Source organism: Syngnathus floridae, chromosome 3 (assembly GCF_059516105.1).
Source record: "Syngnathus floridae isolate MCC-2025c chromosome 3, RoL_Sflo_1.0, whole genome shotgun sequence".
Classification (NCBI taxonomy): domain Eukaryota; kingdom Metazoa; phylum Chordata; class Actinopteri; order Syngnathiformes; family Syngnathidae; genus Syngnathus; species Syngnathus floridae.
In genome coordinates this window covers 9,277,100-9,298,689 of record NC_142415.1, presented here as the reverse complement: position 1 = coordinate 9,298,689, position 21,590 = coordinate 9,277,100, and the positions used below count along the sequence as shown (strand labels likewise).

The 21,590-nt window shown below is 40.2% G+C and overlaps 1 protein-coding gene across 1 annotated transcript; it reads left to right on the top strand.

The window, feature by feature from the left end:
• The first annotated feature begins 334 nt into the window (after positions 1 to 334).
• bbox1 (gamma-butyrobetaine hydroxylase 1) lies at positions 335 to 21,576 on the top strand. Its single transcript, XM_088372149.1, has 8 exons — positions 335 to 500; positions 1,393 to 1,832; positions 4,670 to 4,784; positions 17,786 to 17,984; positions 18,885 to 18,990; positions 19,087 to 19,283; positions 19,476 to 19,642; positions 20,597 to 21,576. Exons 2-8 carry the CDS (start codon positions 1,431 to 1,433, stop codon positions 20,746 to 20,748), a joined length of 1,338 nt encoding a protein of 445 aa, XP_088228275.1. The 5' UTR covers positions 335 to 500; positions 1,393 to 1,430; the 3' UTR covers positions 20,749 to 21,576.
• Positions 21,577 to 21,590: the final 14 nt, after the last annotated feature.

Below are 21,590 nucleotides of genomic sequence, written 5' to 3'. Positions count from 1 at the left end.
AAGTCTGCCCCTCTGTTACACATAAATGATGTGATAATGATTTGATATAAGCATTACTGTCATGTTTATGATCACGAATTTTGCCCGGCCATTGTACTAAATGGATCGCAGCTTATTAATGTAAATTTACTGTATCGATGGATGCATATCTGTGCAACAATACAGGCATAATCCATTTTAATTCCTGGAAAAATACAATTTCATAGGTTTTTTTTTTGTATCTGTCAAACACATTAATTAGCATGCTGCTTTTGTTGTCACAAAGGCACAGGTCACCTTTATGACTAAGTTGTAAACAATTGACCTTTGGAACATGTAGGGTAATGAAATACTGCTAGAACGTCGTGATATTTTGGCTGCGCAATCGTGACAGGGGCGCTGTTGTTATGTCACGTTGCACTGCCTCCTCCTGCGACCTTTCACCGACTTTTTCTTCCCCATCGACAGCCGGGTGTATGTTGTGTTGGTAGACACCGAGCCACGGGGATCGAGGAAATCAGGTACAGTGCAACAAAGGTACTCAAACCGGTGTGTTTAGTTTCTTCTCTGGGCTGCAGGATACCATTGATAAAAACAAAAACTGGTCGAGTAGTAAATGTGGCGTTTAAAGCCCTACGAGCAACGATGACGTCATTTAGCTACCTAGCAGACGGAGGCATGCAATTCTTCAATAAAACAGATGTTTTTAGATATTTGGCATTTGTTCTGTACACTGTTGAGAGACGGAACATTGAAGTGGCGCCAATTTCGGACACTCGGTTGTTTGCACCGTTGTGTTCAGTACAGTGCCCCAGACATGACAGCTACTACGTTGTGGCTACAAACTACTAAGTGCGCATGGACTACTACTTCACGTGTACAAAGTAACCATTGCTCCGTGCAGATCAGTTGGATAAGTAAATTGTTTAAAGGTTGAAAGGGAAAAGTTACACTGCATAGACAGGAATAGCGTGATCAAATTTTATTTTAAGGTTCGGGATGAGTTACGAGAACATCTTGAAAGGTCTGGCATTGCAAGGAATCATTATGTCCAAGAGACATTTGAATTGACTTTTGAGAAGCCAGGTTGCTTTACAACTTGGTTTTACATTCAACTGGCTTCCAGATAAACTGGCTCCCCATCCCAGATGAGGGCGTTAGGGCAATGTCAATCCAATAATGTTTTTCCTGTCTGCAGATTTGTCGCAAGCTAAATAGAAAAAAAAGTGAAAGAAGCATTCGTCACAAGCCACATTCAACTGCATACGTGATCAATGCTTCAATAAAAACGTGAAACAAAACATCTAAGAACACTAAGAGGACCATATGTGTTGTACTTCAAAACAGATAAAAATCAAACAATGTTATGTTGTGGTTTTTGTTTTGCTATTGACATTTTGTATTACTTCACAGTTGGTGGTTCTGTGTCATTTGGAAAGGAAGCCTGAACAATGTTGAGTACCTTGGCCCGTGTCACCCGGCCTGCTCTGCAGAGATGCACGTCTTCCGTGGCCTGTCAGACGATCAAGTTTTGTCGTAGACCACAAAAGGTTTCACATCCATCGTCTGTTCATCCGACTCTTGTGCAGCTTCGTGGACAGCAGACTTTGGGTTCATCTTCCTTCTCTGTGGCCAGCCACTCCGTGAGACATGCCCGAGCACTGGACGAAGAGCGTTTGGTGGAGGTTGAGTGGGAAGATGGAGGGCAAAACCTGTATCCCTTCACGTGGTTGAGGGACAATTGTCAGTGCTCACTTTGTACACTGCAATCAGCTCAGGCCCGTAAACTGCTGATGTCCGATCTGGACATTCACACAGGCATTAATGTTGTTGAGGTTACCAATGACAGCAAGGTAGGTCAACAAATCATTATTACCAACCTATATTATAAATTACATTTATGGATGTCATTGTCAGTTACATTCAGAGAAACCTAAAAAAAAACATTGATCCATGCTAAATATTACAATCGTGATATTGCAAACACATGAATGATGCAGGGAAATTTGTTTCGTAATTTTGCTTTTGACGCTAACAGTCAAAACTAATCGTTCATTCCTTTTATATTGGCCACATAATTGATTCATTTCGTGTATTTAATCTCATTATATTGTTGACTGAAAACAATGAGGCCGGATAGATTGTGATTTATTGCTCCCTTTAATTATATATTTTTTTCAAACAAACCACCAGATGGCTTGACGAGCTTTCAGCTGGATTTGTTTTAAAACTGCATTCCGCAGGATTTTAAGTTTCTAATCGTTACTGCTACCTGTGGCCAAAAAATGAAATTGCACACTCACATGCATGGGTTTTCCTTTTTTTAGGCTTCCTCTGAGAAACTGGGTGTCTGGGGCATGCTAGATGTCGGTCTCTTCTGAGCAGATGTAGAATCCATTATGGCGAAATAATAGGTTCTGGTCAGGAGTCTGTGAGACAACGAGCTAACACGAGAACGCGCATGACGTCATGTGCGCAGAAAACCCGATTCCAGCCTGAAAATTATTTTCCAGAAGCTTGCAAGAATACACATTGTTTTAATCTGCAATTTGCAAGATGTATGAGCCATAAATGGACAAATGAAAGTCATTGTAAAGTTATTTCGAGGCAAAATCCTGTGGAGTACAGCTTTAACATTACAATCTCAGAGCATATGCGTGAAAATTACAGAACTGGGTAAAAGTTTAAATTCTGGTCCACAAATGAAGTGCCACATAAATTAGTGGACACCAACAAATTAAAAATAAAACCAAATAAAGTAACAAATATTCACTCAAATGTTGACCATCGATTGCACATTTTTGGGATGGTAGCAAATTAGTTATGTGGCAAAAATAAATATACACCAATCAAAGCAAAGATAGCTAAACAGAAGTCACTCAGTAAAAGATTAAATTCTGGTCCACAAATGAAGCGCCAATATGAATGACTGGACACCAACAAATTCCAAATAAAATCAAATAAAATACAAAATATTCACTCAGATGTTGACCATTAATTGCACATTTTTGGGGTGGTAGCAAATTAATTTAGTTATGTGGCAAAAATACGTATGCACCAACCAAAGCAAAGATAACGAAACAGAAGTCACACAAATCCAATCACAAGTGAATCCAATCCTAAAAATTCTGATAATTGAGATGTGTCAGTGAGCAGCGTGCAGTCTGCGAAGCTAACATGGGTGAACACATTAAAAATACAGTGTGTAGGATTTAGTGCCATCTAGTAGTGGACTAATAGAATGCAATGACCTAATTTTCAAATCCATTAAAAATAAAATAAAAAATATTCACTCACATGTTAACCATTGATTAATTGATTGGAGTCGAGTGGACAGCTAATCACGAATCCAGTCTCTTGGAATAAAGAAAATATATAGTAAGCAACACAAATCTGAGGATCATTTTTAGTGTGAGGATACCATACATATTCAGCATACTGAATAAAAATGGACTTCGTCAAAAGTGCACTCAACTTGAGATGAATCCGCGATGGCAGCGTCGGTCTTTGAGGCTGTTTCCTCTTCAGCTGGAACACATGTTGAAGTCAAGGTTGTGATCAGTCTCAGACAACAGTATATTTTGGCACAAACACTTAGGGCATCTGCTCAAAAGCTGAATGGAAGAGCATTTTCACCTTTCAGCACACGCAAAAGTAACAAGCGACAAAGGGGGACGCATTAAAGATGACATATGGCAATGTGACTTTTTTTTTTTTAAATACAAATAGTTGCGTCTCTGGTGTGTCTGCTCAAGTGTGAGATTGTTCTACTAAGTCAATCTTCGTTTCCTATTTCTGAGATTGTGTTTGTAAGCAAGCCAATCTGAATTATGTTTCATTTTGACACACAAATATGTTTGCGGGGTTTAAGCTGCAACTGCCTGATAGCTCGAGACCCACAACAGTACGTAATAGTATTTATTAGTTGTTTACTCATGAATTAATTGTTACATTGTTTTTACGATTTACGTACCGATTTTAATATATTTCCTAAAAAGTATCCTCAAGATCTGTCTTGAGGATTTTCTAACAAGTAAATCATCTCTAAACTTCTACTGGATTTGATAAAGGATACAGATTTTGACTGCTTTGCATCTCAGTGATAAAGTGTGTGACTCGTGCCATTCTCCATTTCCATCGCCAGCAGTGCCACCGGCTGGCAACGGTGTCTGGCTCTTGTGTTTGTCACTGTCTGTTACGCGCATTTGTCACCTTGAAAAGGTTGGGAAAAAAAACTGTCGCTTTCTCTGCTTCACAAAGTTAACACCACTTCATACTCACAACTCCTCCAACAGTTTTTTTTTTCCTTGCGGTCCTCTGAATCAAGTCTGCATAATAGCAGTAAGAAGATAAAAGTAGTCCATTGCCAAAAAGGCAAAAGGATGGGGAAGCGTTGGATCAATCACAATAGATGCGGCATTTTGATGTGTTTTTATAGCACATGAATGAAAAATAACAATGAATAAACAATTACTACTTAAAAGCAAACACAACTTTTATGAAAGCGTTTGAAGGCGCCTCTTGGCAATTGCCTGTTTGCCAAATGGGAAGTTCACCTTTGACAACCAAGTCACAATGTCTCCTGCCTTTCGCCAGAAGTTAATTGGGACCAGCTTCATCATCTCCGACACTTATTGAGTGGTATAGAAAATGAAAGAAATGAGATTTTTTTTTTCTGGTTCCTCCACAGTTGTCCATTGTGTGGCCTGATCAACACACAAGTGTGTTTGATGCGGAGTGGCTAAAGAAACGCAGCTTTTCCCTTGAGGCCAGAGAAGCCATGCAAGAAGAGCTCTTCCTCAATGGTGAGTGGCTGTTTTTATTCCTCGTTTGGATTTGAAAGCTTACCCAATTATTTTCGAATGACTTTAAAAGAGTAGAAATGTTTGTCAGATTCCTGTCGTCCCACAAGTATTAAGTTTTCATCTGACGACGACAAGCTGAAGAAATTGTGAAAGCAAGCGTGAATTAGAGGTTCAGATTTTTCTTTCTGGACAGTAAATGGCCCACTTATCACTTTGATGATTCAATTGATTTTTCCACCGTTTACTGGCATTCAGTAAAAGCAGGATCTTGTGGTTGACAACAAAATTATTGTTAATGCAGATACAACATTGTGCCAGTGTCTGAAAATTGTCCTAAAAGGATGGAACACCTTCTAAATCCCTCACATGAAACCAAGAGAAATGATTTAGATTTGGACTTGGTTGATAGCTTGACATTGATCCAGTCTGCTCTACACAGTTTAAGGTCTTGCACTTGAGTGGCTGGCGCGGGAGTGGACTGTAGTTGGACTGTGTGATCTACCTTTGGTCCTGAAGGACCCACAGGGTTGAGTGGTTCCTGCTGTACCTGTTCCAGATTGATTATAGATCCTCTACAGGAGGCTAAATTTTCATTGCAGTTATGAGTTAGTGAGCCTGCTAATGCAAAAATGACCACAAATGTTTTTCTTTTCCATGCAAACTCTTGAGTGTGTTTCTAGATTTTAACTGCAGTCCTCTAAAATGCTGCTTGGCTTGCTTGCAGTGCAAAATGACACACTCTTGAGGTTTAATTATTTCTTCCTCGGAGCCAGATTGAAATTCCTTCCACTGGGAAAAAACACAGGAAAGATGGACAAATTAATGATAAACAGCTTCTTCCAAGAGGTTTTCTCATAATGTCACATATGTGTTATTCATCGTTGGTCTTACTCCCCCACTCATATGGTGAACCCAATCCAGAATGTGCCTGTTCAAAAGTCTTTAACGCGAATATACTCACTGGGAAAGGCCACTGTGAGGTCAATAAAATAACTGGCCCTCTGAGGATTGTTTTTCAGCTGGTACTGCATGTCATTTTTTGTGTCTTGGAGCATGTTTTACCTTTCTGCTGCTGCTGTTTCTGTGTCTATGCTCACTGCTGTATGTTGTCGGGCTACAGTAGCTATTATTGGTTGGGCATTGATTGATTGATTGATTGATATCTTTACTGAAACTAATCCATAAAAACTCAAGTGTTATTTTCAATGAGTCTCTTTGATATGAGTCAAATGTCATGCTTAGAGGAGAAAAACAAGACCTGGAAGTCCCTGAGATGCCCATGAGTATTGTTTATGGTATCTTATCATAGTATAATTAATTTATGGTATTTTATTCTTGTGTATGTAATTAAATTCGATAAACGTCGATTTTTAATACGAGTGTCTGGCAAGTGTCTATTAGTCACATTTCTTCATACTCGTAAAGCAAAGAGACAAAAATGCTGAAAGTGCTTCAAAGCTAAATTAAAAAGTTGGGTCTTGAGCCTTCTTCTTAAAAATATCAACGGTGTGTGAGGCCCTGAGTTCCTCTCGTTCCACAGATTGTGGAACCCTCGCTATGGGTCTAACAGTAGTTTTGACTCTGGGTATAATATTACTAAAAGTCCAGTACCAGAAGACATAGCAGCTCAAAATGATATAAGATCAGAGATACCAAAGCAGCTAACACCATGAAGGGTTTTATAGATTAAGAAACAGACATTAAAATTGATCGTGAAACACACAGGATACCAATGTTATAATGGCTTCTTTGATCCTAATCAGCATACGAGCTGCTGAATTGTGCAGTAATTGTAAATTACTTATAGGTTTATTTAGTTTAAGGGAAGACCAGATCATTAAAGCAATCCATGAACCTGGACATTAGTGTGCATTTGTGTCTTTGTGTTTTCTCTAGAGACAACTGGGCAAACCCTGGCGATGCTCTTAAAGTGGTAGAATCCAGTGTTTGCTATTGTTAATGTGCGGGATCAAATTTCGCTCAGAGTTGAAATGCTCAGGTGTTTAACTTTGGCTGATAGAGCAAACTAAAATTGCGCGAGTTTCTCTCTCTTTACAATGCGCACAACTTTATAATGCAGCGCATTTCACAACAGCTGAAGCTATAACAAAACGCTCTACATATAACATAAAACACTGCACGAAACACAAATTAGTATACAGTAGTCGTAATATAAAGTAGACACCAATGTAACAATAACACCAGTCAGTCAAAAGCCCAAAATGTTGCTTTTAAATTAGAAAATGTTGTTAGTCTGGCCGCCAATGACTTTCACTTGAAAATATTTGTGGGTTGGTTGTGTTTAAAAATGTGAAGAGAGATTTCAAGTTTGTGTTTTCCCCCATTTCCTTTCAGCCGTTGTAGTAATTTTGTTTCCCGTGGTGGTCAGGATTTGCCTAGAGTTTATTGGCTCTACTCTATCAAGTAGAAATTTAATTTTCATGTTAAAATCTCAAGAGGGGGCTAGAATGTCTGTTAAAACGTTAACCAAATGAGAAGTCCCTACAACATTGAGGTAATGCTTTCTACCGGTGCCTTCCAGTACGCGGTTAAAACCACTCACGGTAAATTCAATTCACATTCATTACCATTCAATTCATATTCATTACCATTCATATTCATTTGTTATGGATTCATGGTTGATGCAAAAGTATGACGTAGTCTTATTAAATTACATAAATTGTACTCTGTATAGAAATGGGAAGAAATTATTTGTGTCACAATAAAAGGCACATGCCTGAAAACCCGCCCCCCCCTCACAAAAAAAATCTCTTCTTACATGACAATTACATGAATCATAGTTTATGTAGTGTATGTAAACACTTGGAAATACTCACCAAGATAGAGTATTAATTGTACTAAGTTCATCTTGTTTTTCCTTGTTTTAATCATGTACTAAATTCATCTTGTTTTTCCTTGATGATTAAGATAGAGTATTGTATTTTTTCGTAGATCATTAGAACGAGAAGTGCAGACATTGTGATCCAGTTTTTAATTTTGAACAGTACAACCAACCAAAAAAATTAAAAATTTACTAGTACTGCCTGTCCGAAAAGAATAAGGAATATGTTAACATAGATTTCAATCCTAGCCCTCAGCTTAATGTTCTTCTAATGCTCTTAAATGCTACTCTTTTGGTCAGACAGTTTTCCTAGTGACAACGGCAGTGTATCACACCTTTCAATTAGGTTTCAAATGAAATGCTCAGACGTCGCTTCACAGCTGAATTGCGAGGTAAGTCTCTTTCGGCAGTTTTCTACAACGTTAGGTAAGAGTAGGTTGCTCTTGTGAGCACCTCTTTTCTGCCACATGGAAAACGGATTTAGAGTGAGGGTCAACAAAAGATCTGCATGTTCTTCCAAATCGCAAGCCCACCACTGTCAATATTTCCTTTCCAGGGAATGAACAAATATTTCCCAGAGCCCATATGTGCTTCTAAGCTGGATTCAGACTTACTGCTTCGTTTCGTTACTCAGGAACTTATATTAATGCTTTGGGCCATTGGTGACCTCTTCTGTTCTGTTCTTCAGAATGTTTCCCTACAAACAAATCACTTATTATTTGAGAAACTTATTGGCATTTGCTATTTTTTCTTGTAACCTTTGCTCATAAGAGACACACTCATCGCATAAGGAGAGCAATGCCGTGTAACATTTCCGCTTCACTGAAAGTTTCTGTCATGCAGAGTCTCTTATCAGTAATGACCCATTTTTTTTTGTCATAAATTTGCCTGCTAAACCACCCCCCGTTAGATGTGTCTTAAAATTTGACCTATGGCAAGATTTGCAATTTATGCATGTCATGATTATTTAGTTGGAGCTCAAATCATGACTAATGACTTAATACGTGCCTAAAGGTCAGAAATTACGCATATGAATGTTTATGGAAAGCAATCATAGCTACACCATTCTAATACATTCTTCTCACATAACCGATTGACGTTAATCACCGTCTTCCTATGCTGACGCATCAATGTGTTTATAAAGTACTTAAAATCTGAGAATTGGGTCATATAGTATTTCGATCAGAATTGGCTCACCACCAAAATTTGAAATTTCTATTTTGCTTCGACAGCTAGCGCTGATCGAGGTGGCACATTTTAGCTAAGAATTGTGATTGCACATATGTATATACTGTGTAAGATCTTTAAACGCTTTAAACTTCTTGCCATCACATCCTAAAGAAAGGAACAGACTTTGTTTACCTCAACCTTCAATGCTAATTAAGATGAGCTAATTTCGAATTTGAACATTATACTTAGGCTGAACTGTCTAACCGTTAACTTCATTGCAACTCTCGCAGACATTGCAATTTCAGTCTCTTGACTAATTTCATCTCTCAGCTAAGTAAAAGCTGATTCATCATGCTGTCTATCTGGTTTCCTCTTTCTCCATCTGGTCTAAATTTTGTCTTGGCGACACACAGCATCTTGAAAGCAGAGCTGTGAATGTTCAACCATGGAAAACTTGGATGTTCTCTCAAAGTCACTTCAGTTCACATATTAAGCTTAATCAGAGAATTTTCTTCAAGACGTCTTGTCAACAAACTACTGCTGTCAATTCTGCGCCAATCTTAAATCTTTTAAACTATTGTCTCCCAATGCAAAAGCTGTGTTTTATGATCAATTTTTGAAATAAACTCTCAAATACCTTTTTGCGCCTGTCGGCTGATGCCGCCAGTAAGTCATTCATGTGATTTGTTTTGAAAAAAAAATGTCTTGACGCAACCTACCCAATTTTTGTGTTTGATACGGGCTTGGGACCGGCAGTGGCTGGCTCGGAAAAACAGAAGAAGCACTTACACTATCAGTGCCAAGAGAATTGAGAGGAATAAAGTCTCTGAACGTCAACGTGTAAAATGAACTCTCGAGTCTCTTTACAAAGCTTTTAAGCCGATGTCGCAGAGTGAATTGCTGAGAAAGTAACATGTATCTTGGCAGGATACTCATGAAGTGTGTGCTTTCTCTTCTTAAGAACGCCTTTCACGCACTTGCAGAAATCATTTGTTCAGAATGAACTCAATTATGAACGGGATTTTCCGCTTCAGTAAACTTTTCATTGTATCAGTGGCGGTGGCAATTCCAATTTCAGTTCCAAGCTAACCTCTGAAAAAAGGTGAGACAGTCTCATTTGTAGCATCTCTTTCTGCTTGCACCTCTTCACTAAAACACAGTACTTGAGAAGAATTGTACGATAAAATGTTGGGCATCATTACCAGGTTATTTTATTAGAAAAATTAAAAAGATGCTTTTTCAAATGTGTTAGTTCCATCTGGCTGGAGCGCCTGTGTGTGCATTCCGCAGATGGCCGGTTGAACTGATGGCGGCTTTGTGATAAAAATCCACTCAGGTCGAAACAAAGTTCCTTTGTGGGCTGCAAAGGAGGTGACGCAGACCTCCAGACTTCAACAGAGCACAATGAGGTGCGAGATACACTGCCTTGAGCTGTCTGGCAGCTACCGAACTAGCTGTAGCTTCAGCTTTTCTTCGCTGGAAAAAACTACTGTCATTTCAAAACATGCACCTCCACAGTCCTTCTCGAGCGCTTTGATGCGAGTGAGGACAAATACACCGACTTTTTCCTCTTTGATACATAGTGAGACATTTAAGCAAACAACATGCATGCTGATTCTTACATGGCCCTCTCAGCCCAGCACAGCTGGAAACTATGTAAGACAGCAACGTTGATTTCTTGTTGACTGCTGACGCACAGGCCTTCCCATATGGGAGGGAAAGAGGGGTGATTTAATCTGCAGAGTTTTCCATTCCGTTTTTTTTTTTAAAGGGGGAGATTGACGAAGCCACTCGTGAGTTTTAATCACCAGCCGTGCCTTTCTTTTAATCCTTGATGAGTCATTTTTTTCTATGCCCCAAGTGCTGTCCACTCCCCAGGAAATTACTTACAGCTCTGCAATGACGCAAGTCACATTGTTTACGTTATATACATTTAGATAGTGTGTCATTTGTTCGTATGGATGGCGGTTTTATTTTTGGACCTTTTACTGACAAAGCGTCCACGTGAGGAAGTTGAAACACCAGGTTTCTCAAGAGTACATACGTGCTACAACCAAGCCTGACCTTTGCCCCATGTTCTGTTTTGTCATCAGAAGCAGAAAGTTCCTGACCTTTTGATCTGTGCAACAGTAATAAAACAATAACTGCTATTGCTGCTGTGTAGTCACCTTTAAATTCAAATGCTAATTTTAGCTAGCCCGTCAATTTGGTTTGCATTGATTGCTAGCAATGAGTTGTTTTTTTCATTTTTCATTCTATTTCTTTTACAGTAAACTCCAGAGCTGCCAACCTATAGAAATTTTCTTTCAGAAGAAAGTGTCTGAATTTCCATATTATATATATTTACAGTATAAAGGATTAATCAGATCTCATAAGTCAAAATTAAAACTCACTTGGCACTCTATTTTGCAAACAAATAACATTTCTGGGAGATTGGTTAGGGGAATAGATTTCTAGTTTGTGTGATGTACATTTTGTGCGAATGTCTTTATTGCATGTTATTTTTGTATTTCCTTTATCCGTAGCTGCTGCCAACACAATGCGAGTTTCTCCATTGTGGGATCAATAAAGGTCAATAAAGGCTGACATATGTCGTTGTTGCATCCTAATTTATTTCCATTTTCTGATCATCTTTATCTGTTAGTGTTAGCGCCTGAGTGAACGATTCGTTCAAAAGACCGAATCTTTTCCGTGAACGAGAGTGAACGAATGACTTCCTAAAGTGATTCGTTCTTTTTTCAGTTCATATGACTTCAACCAGTAAGTGTCGGTAATGCGTATTGAAGCTGGTGCCACCTCGCCGTAAAACAAAACGAAGAAGAAAATGACGTGACTTCCTGCTCACGAAGGAGTTGTGAATTGCATTTCCCGTTCCCCAACTGATTGGATTTGTGAGTGAACTAGTCAGTGAGTGAGTGATTTGCATCTCCAGTTCATCGCGAGAACGGATCAGCGAGGGAACGAATCCTGACTTTCCCGTTCGCGAACGAGTCAATGGGTGAACTGCCTTCCCGTGCATAAACGGATCAGTCAGTGAAGGTGTTACGTCTCCCTCCTGGCGTGAACTATGTAAGCCAGAATGTAGATTTACGATTTGCCAAGGAAAGAAAAAAAACACTCACTGAAACACCACCTTGATGCACTTTTCACCAAGCTAACGGCTAACTTTATTGCATGAAAGGATGCTGTTATGCAACAGCGGGGAGATTATGCTTCTCTTTGGGTAATCTTTATTTTATGACACTTACAGTAGTTTTTAAATAACGTGTATGCATATACACATATACGCATATACATATAAATATTGTCATCCAATATATCTACTGCAATTTCACATTAGATTGCTGGTTTGAAATGTACTTTTATCATTATTATTATTTTAATAGACATTAAAACCTGTTCAAACTTGTCTGGTGTTCATTCCTTTTTATTTTTTGGGACATGAAAACAAAAATCTGACATTTGGTTCATTGCTTTTTATGACAATATGTATGTGTTTTACATTGTGTAATATGTGTTGGTGTCCCCCAAAATAAAGAGCAAGTAGTCAAATACACATTCTTGACACGTACAAAAATGCATAAAGTTATTAGGTACACCTGAAAATGCTGGTGTACCTAATGGAGTGTCGGTGTGACGTCACAGATCAACCACCCAATCAGGAGGTGGGGGTGAGGGCGGGTGTGGCACTTTTCACTTTCAGTTCAGCTTTGGCCATGATTTTTCCCTAATGAAGTGGCCTGTTATTAGGTACACTTGAAAGTGGTGGCGTACCTAAAGGAGTGTCTGTGTGATGTCACAGATCAAACAGCCAATCAGAAAGTGGGGGTGAGGGCGGGTGTGGCACTTTTCACTTTCAGTTAAGCTTTGGCCATGATTTTTCCCTAATGAACTGGCCTGGTATTAGGTGCACCTAAAAATGGCGGTGTACCTAATGGAGTGTCCGAGTGATGTCACAGATCAACCAGCCAATCAGAAGGTGGGGGTGAGGGCGGGTGCGGCACTTTTCACTTAAACCAGGGGTGTTGACCTCTTGTCCTCGATGGGCCGCGTTCCAATATGTTTTCCAAGTTACCCTCGTTAAACACACCTGCGTGAAAAGATTTTGGTCATTTTCACGTTCTGCAGGAGCTAAAACTTTTCACACAGGTGCGCTTAACGAGGGAATCTTGGAAAACATGTTGGAATGCGGCCCCAAGGACTAGAGCTTGACACCTGTGACCTTTGACCATGATATTTCCCTAATAAAGTGCCCTGTTATTAGGTACACTTGAAAATGGCGGTGTACCTAATGGAGTGTCCGTGTGATTCCCTCGTTAAGTGCACCTGCGTGAAAAGTTTTAGCTCCTGCAGAAGGTGAAAATGACCAAAAACGTTTCACGCAGGTGCACTTAACGAGGGAATCTTGGAAAACATGTTGGAATGCGGCCCCGAGGACTAGAGCTTGACACCTGTGACCATTGACCATGATATTTCCGTAATATAGTGGCCTGTTATTAGGTACACTTGAAAATGGCGGTGTACCTAATGGAGTGTCCAAGTAACGTCACAGATCAAACAGCCAATCAGAAAGTGGGGGTGAGGGCGGGTATGGCACTTTTCACTTACACCAGGGGTGTCGACCTCCAGTCCTCAAGGGGCCGCGTTCCAATATGTTTTTCAAGTTACCCTCGTTAAACACACCTGCGTGAAAAGTTCAGTTCATTTTCACGTTCGGCAGGGGCCTAACTTTTCACACAGGTGCACTTAACGAGGGAATCTTGGAAAACATGTTGGAATGCGGCCCCCAAGGACTGGAGTTTGACACCCCTGCCCTAGTTTATATAGATTTCTATTTTGTCCAGAACTTGTCTATATTCAAAATATGTGAATAATACGTGTTCACATTTCACATTAAAAAATTTCACATAAGTTAGGTTGTCCTCAGACGAGCTTCCATGTAGAAGCTACACATTGCTAGTAATGACTGTGGGGCGCAGCTCCTCATAGTATCCCCAATCCAACCCTTAATGCTGAGTGTCAAGCCAGGAGGTATCAGGTTCCATTTTATAGTCTTTCGGTATGACTCGACCGGGGATCGAACCCACGACCTCCCAGTCTCAGGGCGGACACTCATACCATAAGGCCACTGAGCTGGTTAAATAAAAAAAAATAAGAAATTAGGTACACCTGAAAATGCTGGTGTACCTAATGGCGTGTCGGTGTGATGTCACAGATCAACCAGCCAATCAGGAGGTGGGGGTGAGGGAGGGTGCGGCACTTTTCACTTTCAGTTAAGCTTTGGCCATGATTTTTCCCTAATGAAGTGCTCTGTTATTAGGTACACCTGAAAATGGCGGCATACCTAATGGAGTGTCCAAGTGACGTCACGGATCAAACAGCCAATCATAAAGAGGGGTTGAGGACGGGTGTGGCACTTTTCACTTTCAGTTAAGCTTTGGCCATGATTTTTCCCTAATGAAGTGGCCTGTTATTAGGTACACCTGAAAATGGCGCTGTACCCAATGGATTTGTTGAACGATTCGTTTGAACGAATCTTTTGAGAGAAGTAATTCTAAAGAATCAGTTCACTTAAAAGAACTGTAATGCACATCACTAGTATCCGTGTACTTTGATTGTGTATAATATTTTCTCCAGACACTTGAGTTGCTTGATATTTCGCTCCAACTCTGTTTCAGGCAGGCCTGTGTGATGAGTGCACCGTATCATCCAATCACTTCTTTCTGTGTTTTGCATGATATTTCGCTCTAACTCTGTTTCAGGCAGGCCTGTGTGATGAGTGCACCGTATCATCCAATCACTTCTTTCTGTGTTTTGCATGTCAATGACTTAGCAATTAGCAATGCTTCTCCATCTTTCTCCCCAGCCTCGTTTCATGACAATGGTACTAGTCAGTGTAGCTTATTCACTGGCATGGAGGCTGTAATTAGTCACTGTGCTGTGTTGACATGGGATGGGAAGCGATTTTCCACTTTCGCGTCTTTGCAGCATATATAGTTACATGAACTTACCAACTAACAATCAGTACTGCAGACATAAAGAGCGTTGAGTGATTTACGAAAGAAAATATGGATGACCCGAACATTTGGAAGCTCCGAAATTCAGATTGAAAAGTCACTTTACATATTAAAAGCATGCTCAATGTACATTCAAGGGCCCTTCACATTATCGGAACTTGCATACATACACACCGCTCATTTTTTGTTTATAATCATGAGATTCCAAAATCTAAATTGCGATTACTGGTATATTTAGTCTAATTGCCCAAACCTGAATAGTGTCTGTTTTGTACCAATGTAGCACTCAAGCCTTCCTTTCAATATGAGGCACTTTCATGGTACCGCTGTCGAAAAAGATATAAATTGCAGATTCCAGCAGGCTCGCCCATCGCCTGTCCGCTTCTGCTTTGTGGTCTGATTGCAATACAGAAATTTGAAAGGCTCTGAAGAAATCGGTACAAAAAAAGAGATGTGGAGGCGCTTCAAGCATCAGCCAGGTATAAACTCTAAGCGCTTAAATCATCCTCACACCAGAAATACACTTTGCAGCTGTTAGATGGAAGTCGCTGGAGAGCGGCTCCATGGAAAAAGGACTGTAACCAGATGGCGTTTAGCAGCGGGAGGAATTTTTCCATTTGTCTGTCTGAAAGAAGCTTGCTGATTTTTCTCTGTGTGTCTGTCATATTCAATTGCTTTCAGTAGCAAGCTACCAAAGTGCTTGGGTTGCAATAGGAAGCCCAATCTATAGAAGGTGACCATTTCTGTTTAATATATAGTTTTATTATGGAAAATGAAAAGATTCACCCTTGGAGGATGATAATACATACGCTCTCAAGGTAGTGATGCGTGTTTAAGAGATTGGGCACGCTCTACTGCTCATCTCAGCTCCAAACTGAGAAACTGAGATGCTTCTTATCCATTTCATCTGCACCACTCCAGGGTGGATTTTACGATCCAGGCCTCATTACCTCAGCACAAAACAGCAAAATAAGGAAAGTCGTTTTATAGTATGGCTTGAAATTGTTTAAGCTGCATCAATATTACATTACATTTAGCAATGAAAAGCGTTAAACACATTAAGAGTTTCTGTTGTCAGAGCAGAAAAATGCAACCTTTTGAAATGTTATCTTGAAGGCGAAGGATTTCTCTGGGAACTTTGTAATTGTTCTTGATTGATTGCATATATATTTACAAGTGCGTTTTGAGACTAGCCCTGATATTTCATGATGGGCTTTCTGTCATGTTCTGTTCTGACTTTTTCCCATGGTGGAGTGAGTAAGAAGGTAATTTTGATGATCACCTTCGAGTCAATCACCCACACCAGATCATTCCTTTACTTCCTTTGTTTGAAGCTGCGTACCATATTCCATTCCGTCTTGCTTTTTTTGTGTACTACTCTTCGTTTTTATGTCCCTTTTCACACAAGTATTGGCATCTGCCCATGTTCCCAGTAGGCCATTTTCCCCTTATCTTCTGTCCTCCATCATAAGAGAACAATCTGGTGTGGCCACAGAGCTTAAGACTAGGAACTGATTACCAACAGCTCCAGGGTACGAGTTTACCGTGTCAGTTCAAGGAAATGGGGACAAAAACACTGATGGAAAAACACAACATAACTCCCAACAGTACCTGACAGTTCCAGCTCAATACAAACGGTACACATTGCTTGCAAAAGCAAATACACCTGATTTGAATAAAGTGTTTGTCTAGGTCAAACACTTCCTCCTTTCTGAGACATGTGAAGAGTTACCCGAGGCCAACTAAGACAGAAAACTTGGCTGAACCTTTTGTTGAGAATGATGTACAAGAAGTGGTCTCTTTGGACTTTGGTGGTAAAGTTGAAGAAGACTCTGACATTCTTGTAGAACGTCCGTTATGCAATACTGAACTCAAGAAGAGCATCTTTGCTTGCTCTCTGTGGAGCCTTGTGTAAAGGAAAATGAACTTGTACTAAAATGTAGTTCGAACCCAATAGCTGACCCCTCACAGACAATTAAACACTAGCTGAATATGAATAGTATCTCATCACAGCTTTAAAATGATCGAGGGAATCAAACAATATTTAAGTGAGAGCCATAATGACTAGTGTTGAAAACTTATTTTCACTGTAATAAATCATCGCAATGAAACCCCAAAAACTAGAGCATGTCCCAGTGCACTGCATCAATTTACCTTTGCAGCAGAACGTGTCCCAGTTTTACCTCCAGAGGAAGCATATCTCTCAATAGAGACACATACTGTAATTAATTGCTTATATCCACTGTAAAGTTGAAAAGGTTTTGCTCACAAAATGGTGGTGCAAAATGTTGGTGAGAATGTGAAATAGATTTGAGCGCAATTAAGATGCATGTAGGTCAAAAGTATAAACACACTGCAGTACATGCAGAGATATTAGAGTTCGAGGATCAACTATTCCCACTTTACCCAATTTGGACTTGCAGTAGGACTTGAGCCAAACAATCTCCCTCTCTGACCTCTCGACAGCATTTAGTTCTATTGACTGAACATGTTTTCATGTATTAGCAGTAATACATATTCATAAGCTTTTTGTGACAAATAATCTTCCAGTCTATATGGAAGAGGTATTTCTTTGGCTTTTTTTCTTGGTGCCTGGTTAATTTTTATACTATTTCTTAAGTCTAGAGTAGATAAAGTGAATTGCAGGCTAATAAGGCCACTTTGCGAGAGTTTTGGAAAACTGGTGGAACGCAATTGATGTTATGGGCACTGCTTTAGATAATTCAGTAGCTCCAAAGTTTCATTGCTGAATAGACAGTCAGGATAATATTTTTGTCTGGCATTTTAAACACATTAGTGAGCAGTCAAGGTTGTGCTTTGTTAGTTTCTTATGTTGTCATTACATATTTGGCATGGCAGTTCTGAGGTTCAAGATCTGAATCTTAACTCTGCATTTTGTGCGGTTTGTATCAAAAGTCAACCGGCAATAAACATGCTTCTGATTCCAACTCCATTTCTTTGTCTTGTTTCAGAGCGCTACTACTGGGACAGCAAACTGCGTATCCCCACTGCCGACTACCAGGACATCCTCCACGATGACAAGGCCGCGCTGGCGTGGCTTGTGGCGCTGAGACGCGTTGGTATCGTCTACTTGAAGGGGGCTCCAGCAGAGCAAGGCCACGTGGCCCGACTGGCCGAGAGGATCGGTTATCTTAGACTGACGTTCTACGGGTAAGACTCAGTGACGTTACCCGATTGCGTGCCTGCCAACGGCAGCCAAGCCGCTATTAAATAAGCTTTGACCTCACCAAATGCTCAAATGGTGAATTTTCCACATGTGCATAATCTAGCTGGTGCTCAGCCCAAAGACTGTAATTAAATACAACTCGATATACTATTTATTTCCCAAGGAATCAAAAAAAGAGTTTGCGCTAAATATTCTTTATGAGGAAAATATGCGTTGATTGGAGTTAATCACTTTGGTTTATTACATGAAGGAGCAAGCCAAAATCATTCCAGCTGCTTTAAACCAGAGGAATTACCTGATGCACTCGCTCAGAACAGAGGTTTGGAGTGTCTTTCCACTGCCAGAGGATGAGCTCAGAGTTGGAAGTAAAGAGCTGTCTACTTCTCATCGTCAAAACATGGGAGCGAACGTTACCTCATTAGCACTCGGCTCGTTCTCAACACATCTTAATGAACAGCAGAAAGCCCCACAAGCGCTATAGTCATAGTACGATGCGCTGAAACTTTGTCGTAACACCACATCTTTTGAATTCAGATGACACACGGGTTAAAATCAGATTCCAAGGCTGCTACACCCCAAACCAAACAAATGATTCAGTGAATGCCGCCAAGTGCCCTAAGGAAAACACAAGCAACCACTGAGCAGGCGTTGTCACAACATGGACGGGCTAACGCTTCAGGTCAAGACTCAACCATCTACCTGCATCTCAAAGAAAAAAAACATGGGAGTTACTCAATTTAGCTTCCAAGAATTATCAAACAAAGCACTCATCCACTTACAGCTTTTCAATGCCTCCATTTATATATTGATGAATGCTTTTACGTAATGACGGAAAAGTGCTATCATAAAAGATGTCTGTGTCTTCTTCCTGTTTCTGTCTTCAGGCATACATGGCAGGTTGTGGACAAGTACAACGCAAACAACGTGGCCTATACCTCAGGAAATCTCAGCCTCCACACAGACTACCCTGCATTACACTTTGCTCCCGGAGTGAGTACATTCAGTTGCATAATTCAATTTGAGGCTCCGCCCCCCCAGCATTGAATGCATAGTAAAAGCGGCATGATCACGGCCCGTTGAGCATAGGTGCAGTTCCTGCATTGCATCACCCAGGCCAAAGAGGGCGGCGACAGTGAGGTGGTCGATGGCTTTCACACGGCTGAGCAACTGCGGCGCGAAGACCCCGAGGCCTTCCACACGCTCGCCACACTCTTGGTGGACTTCACTGACACGGGGACGGACTACTGTGACTTTATGTTGCAGTCCAAGAAGAGGATCATTGAGTGAGTGAGGTGGCCTGTCAATACACACACATTATATGCGGAACAATCTGCTATAGACCTCTTTGAACGAGAGATTAGAAAGAGAAACACTGCCATCTGCTGCCCAACATATGTGCTGACATATTGAAGTATTAATTTCTTGTAGTTGCCCAAGTCACCTCTCATTTTAGTATTGTCTGTCTTTGTGCTCAGCGTTAATGAGCAGGATCAAGTTGTGAGGATAAACTACAACAACGCCACAAGGGATTCGGTGCTGGACCTCCCACTTCATCAAGTTCAGCCCTTCTACAGAGCACTCAAGGCCTACGTGAACCTCATAAAGCGACCCGAGAATATGGTCAGCTACAAGATGGAGCCAGGTCAGCATCAACTGTCTTCCCCAAAACCACATCTTCTGCAAAACATTTCATTTGGGGTCAATTAGGGACAGCGAACCCTACCGCGAATAACAAGGAAATTAACATTTATCGTCATTGCCTATACTGTCTCAAAACAGTTTACTTGCATTCTAAATTCATCTTAAATTACTCCACCCCTAAAAACAAATAGATGACATGAGAGTAAAAAAATATAAATATACACTACCATTCAAAATTTGGATAGTCATTTAGCACATTATCTATGTACAGAGAGTTTTCCTGATAACTTGAATATTATCCTTAGGGAAAAATAGTGACTTCATTTTTAAAAGGACATTTCCAAGTGACCCCAAACTTTTGAACGGTAGTGGAGAAAATCAAGCATTTAACAGTTTTGGTCAAAATGTGTGTGGTGTGCTCCAATAACCCCACCATCCATTTCTCACATGATCGAACGCAAAAGGAGCAGACACGGCAACATTGGAAAAGTTTGTCAGCAAGAAAATACTTTTGAAAATACTTTGTCTGGGGAGCCAACTTTCAGGGCACTTTTTTTTTTGTCTTGCTGCATTCCGTTCACGTCACAGTTCAACTGTCACATGAGTTATAAAATAGTCAGCTTTCCCCCTCCAGATTTTTTATCCTAAATATTCAACACGTTTAATATTTCAGGCTGTCAACCCAATCTGCCTCGGACATCTTAATCGGTACAAATCCAATCTTTAACATACCTCAGACCAAAGGAGAATCCTTTGAGACAGTTTTATGTCCTTGGTCAGGATGGAGCAAAATAAGTTAAGCTACCCCGGCATTTTATTTAATATTCTAAAATACATTTATATATTTCATTTTCTTAGCCTCTTAATTATTGGCAACAATTTTTGTTCACCACATGCAGCTACCAATCCTCTGCAGACATGCGTTTAGTTAAAAGTCTTTCTGCTTGCATTCCAGGGGACATCGTGACATTCGACAACTGGCGCCTACTTCATGGTCGAAAGAGCTATGTCAGCAGTCCGGACAAGGTGCGGCACCTGGAGGGCGCCTACCTGGACTGGGACGAAGTCATGTCTCGTCTCCGAATACTCCGCAATGCCGTCAATTAGGCTGACCCAGTCACTCCATGACACCGTGACAGTTAAATAGTGACACTTTAATCTCCGCATGATCTCTCAATTGCCTTTGTCACAGTTGGAGGAGTTTGAGCATTACTCTCGCAACACGCCAATGCAACTATTTATGAACTCTGGTTTTATTAAACAATTTTACAGGGCGGCTTTGAAAAACATTTTGAACTGAATCATCAAAGCTGCGTTTTCGTCTGCCGTTTTGCCATATCCCAATAGGTGCATTTTCTACCACTCACTTTTTGATGTCTATAAAATAAGCTCTTCCAATTGCTATAGATCATTTCTTTATTTATTTTTATGTCATATGGTAAATTAAGCCAAATGATTAGGTTGGATGTAGTCCTGTGCCTTTTACCCTTTTCTGCTGGTCTTAAATCACATCGGGGATTTTCAACTGGTTTTGTCCAAGGGACACCCCCATTATAACCAAGAAGCAACTCAGGAACCAATGCTTTGGCAGAATGTTATTTTATTTTGCACCGAAGGAGGCTAGAGCTATACAGGCTATTTATTTGCATCTGTATGTCTATTTTGGAAATCTCAGCTACATTTAGCAAAATTTGGATGGTTAAATGAATTTGGATGGCTAAATGATTAACAAAAATAGCTGGAAGATCAAGTCTAAAGAATAAATCAATTTTATTTTTAAAGAAGTTAAAATTTTCCATTTCGCTGACATCTGCAATACCGTCACTGACCATCGGTTGACAATCCCTGACATACATAAAAGCCACGATGCCAAAGTTGTAAGTAAATCAACAAGCGTTTGTTTTACTGCATCTACAATAAAGCAAGATTTTAGCAGTCTGTGTCTAATG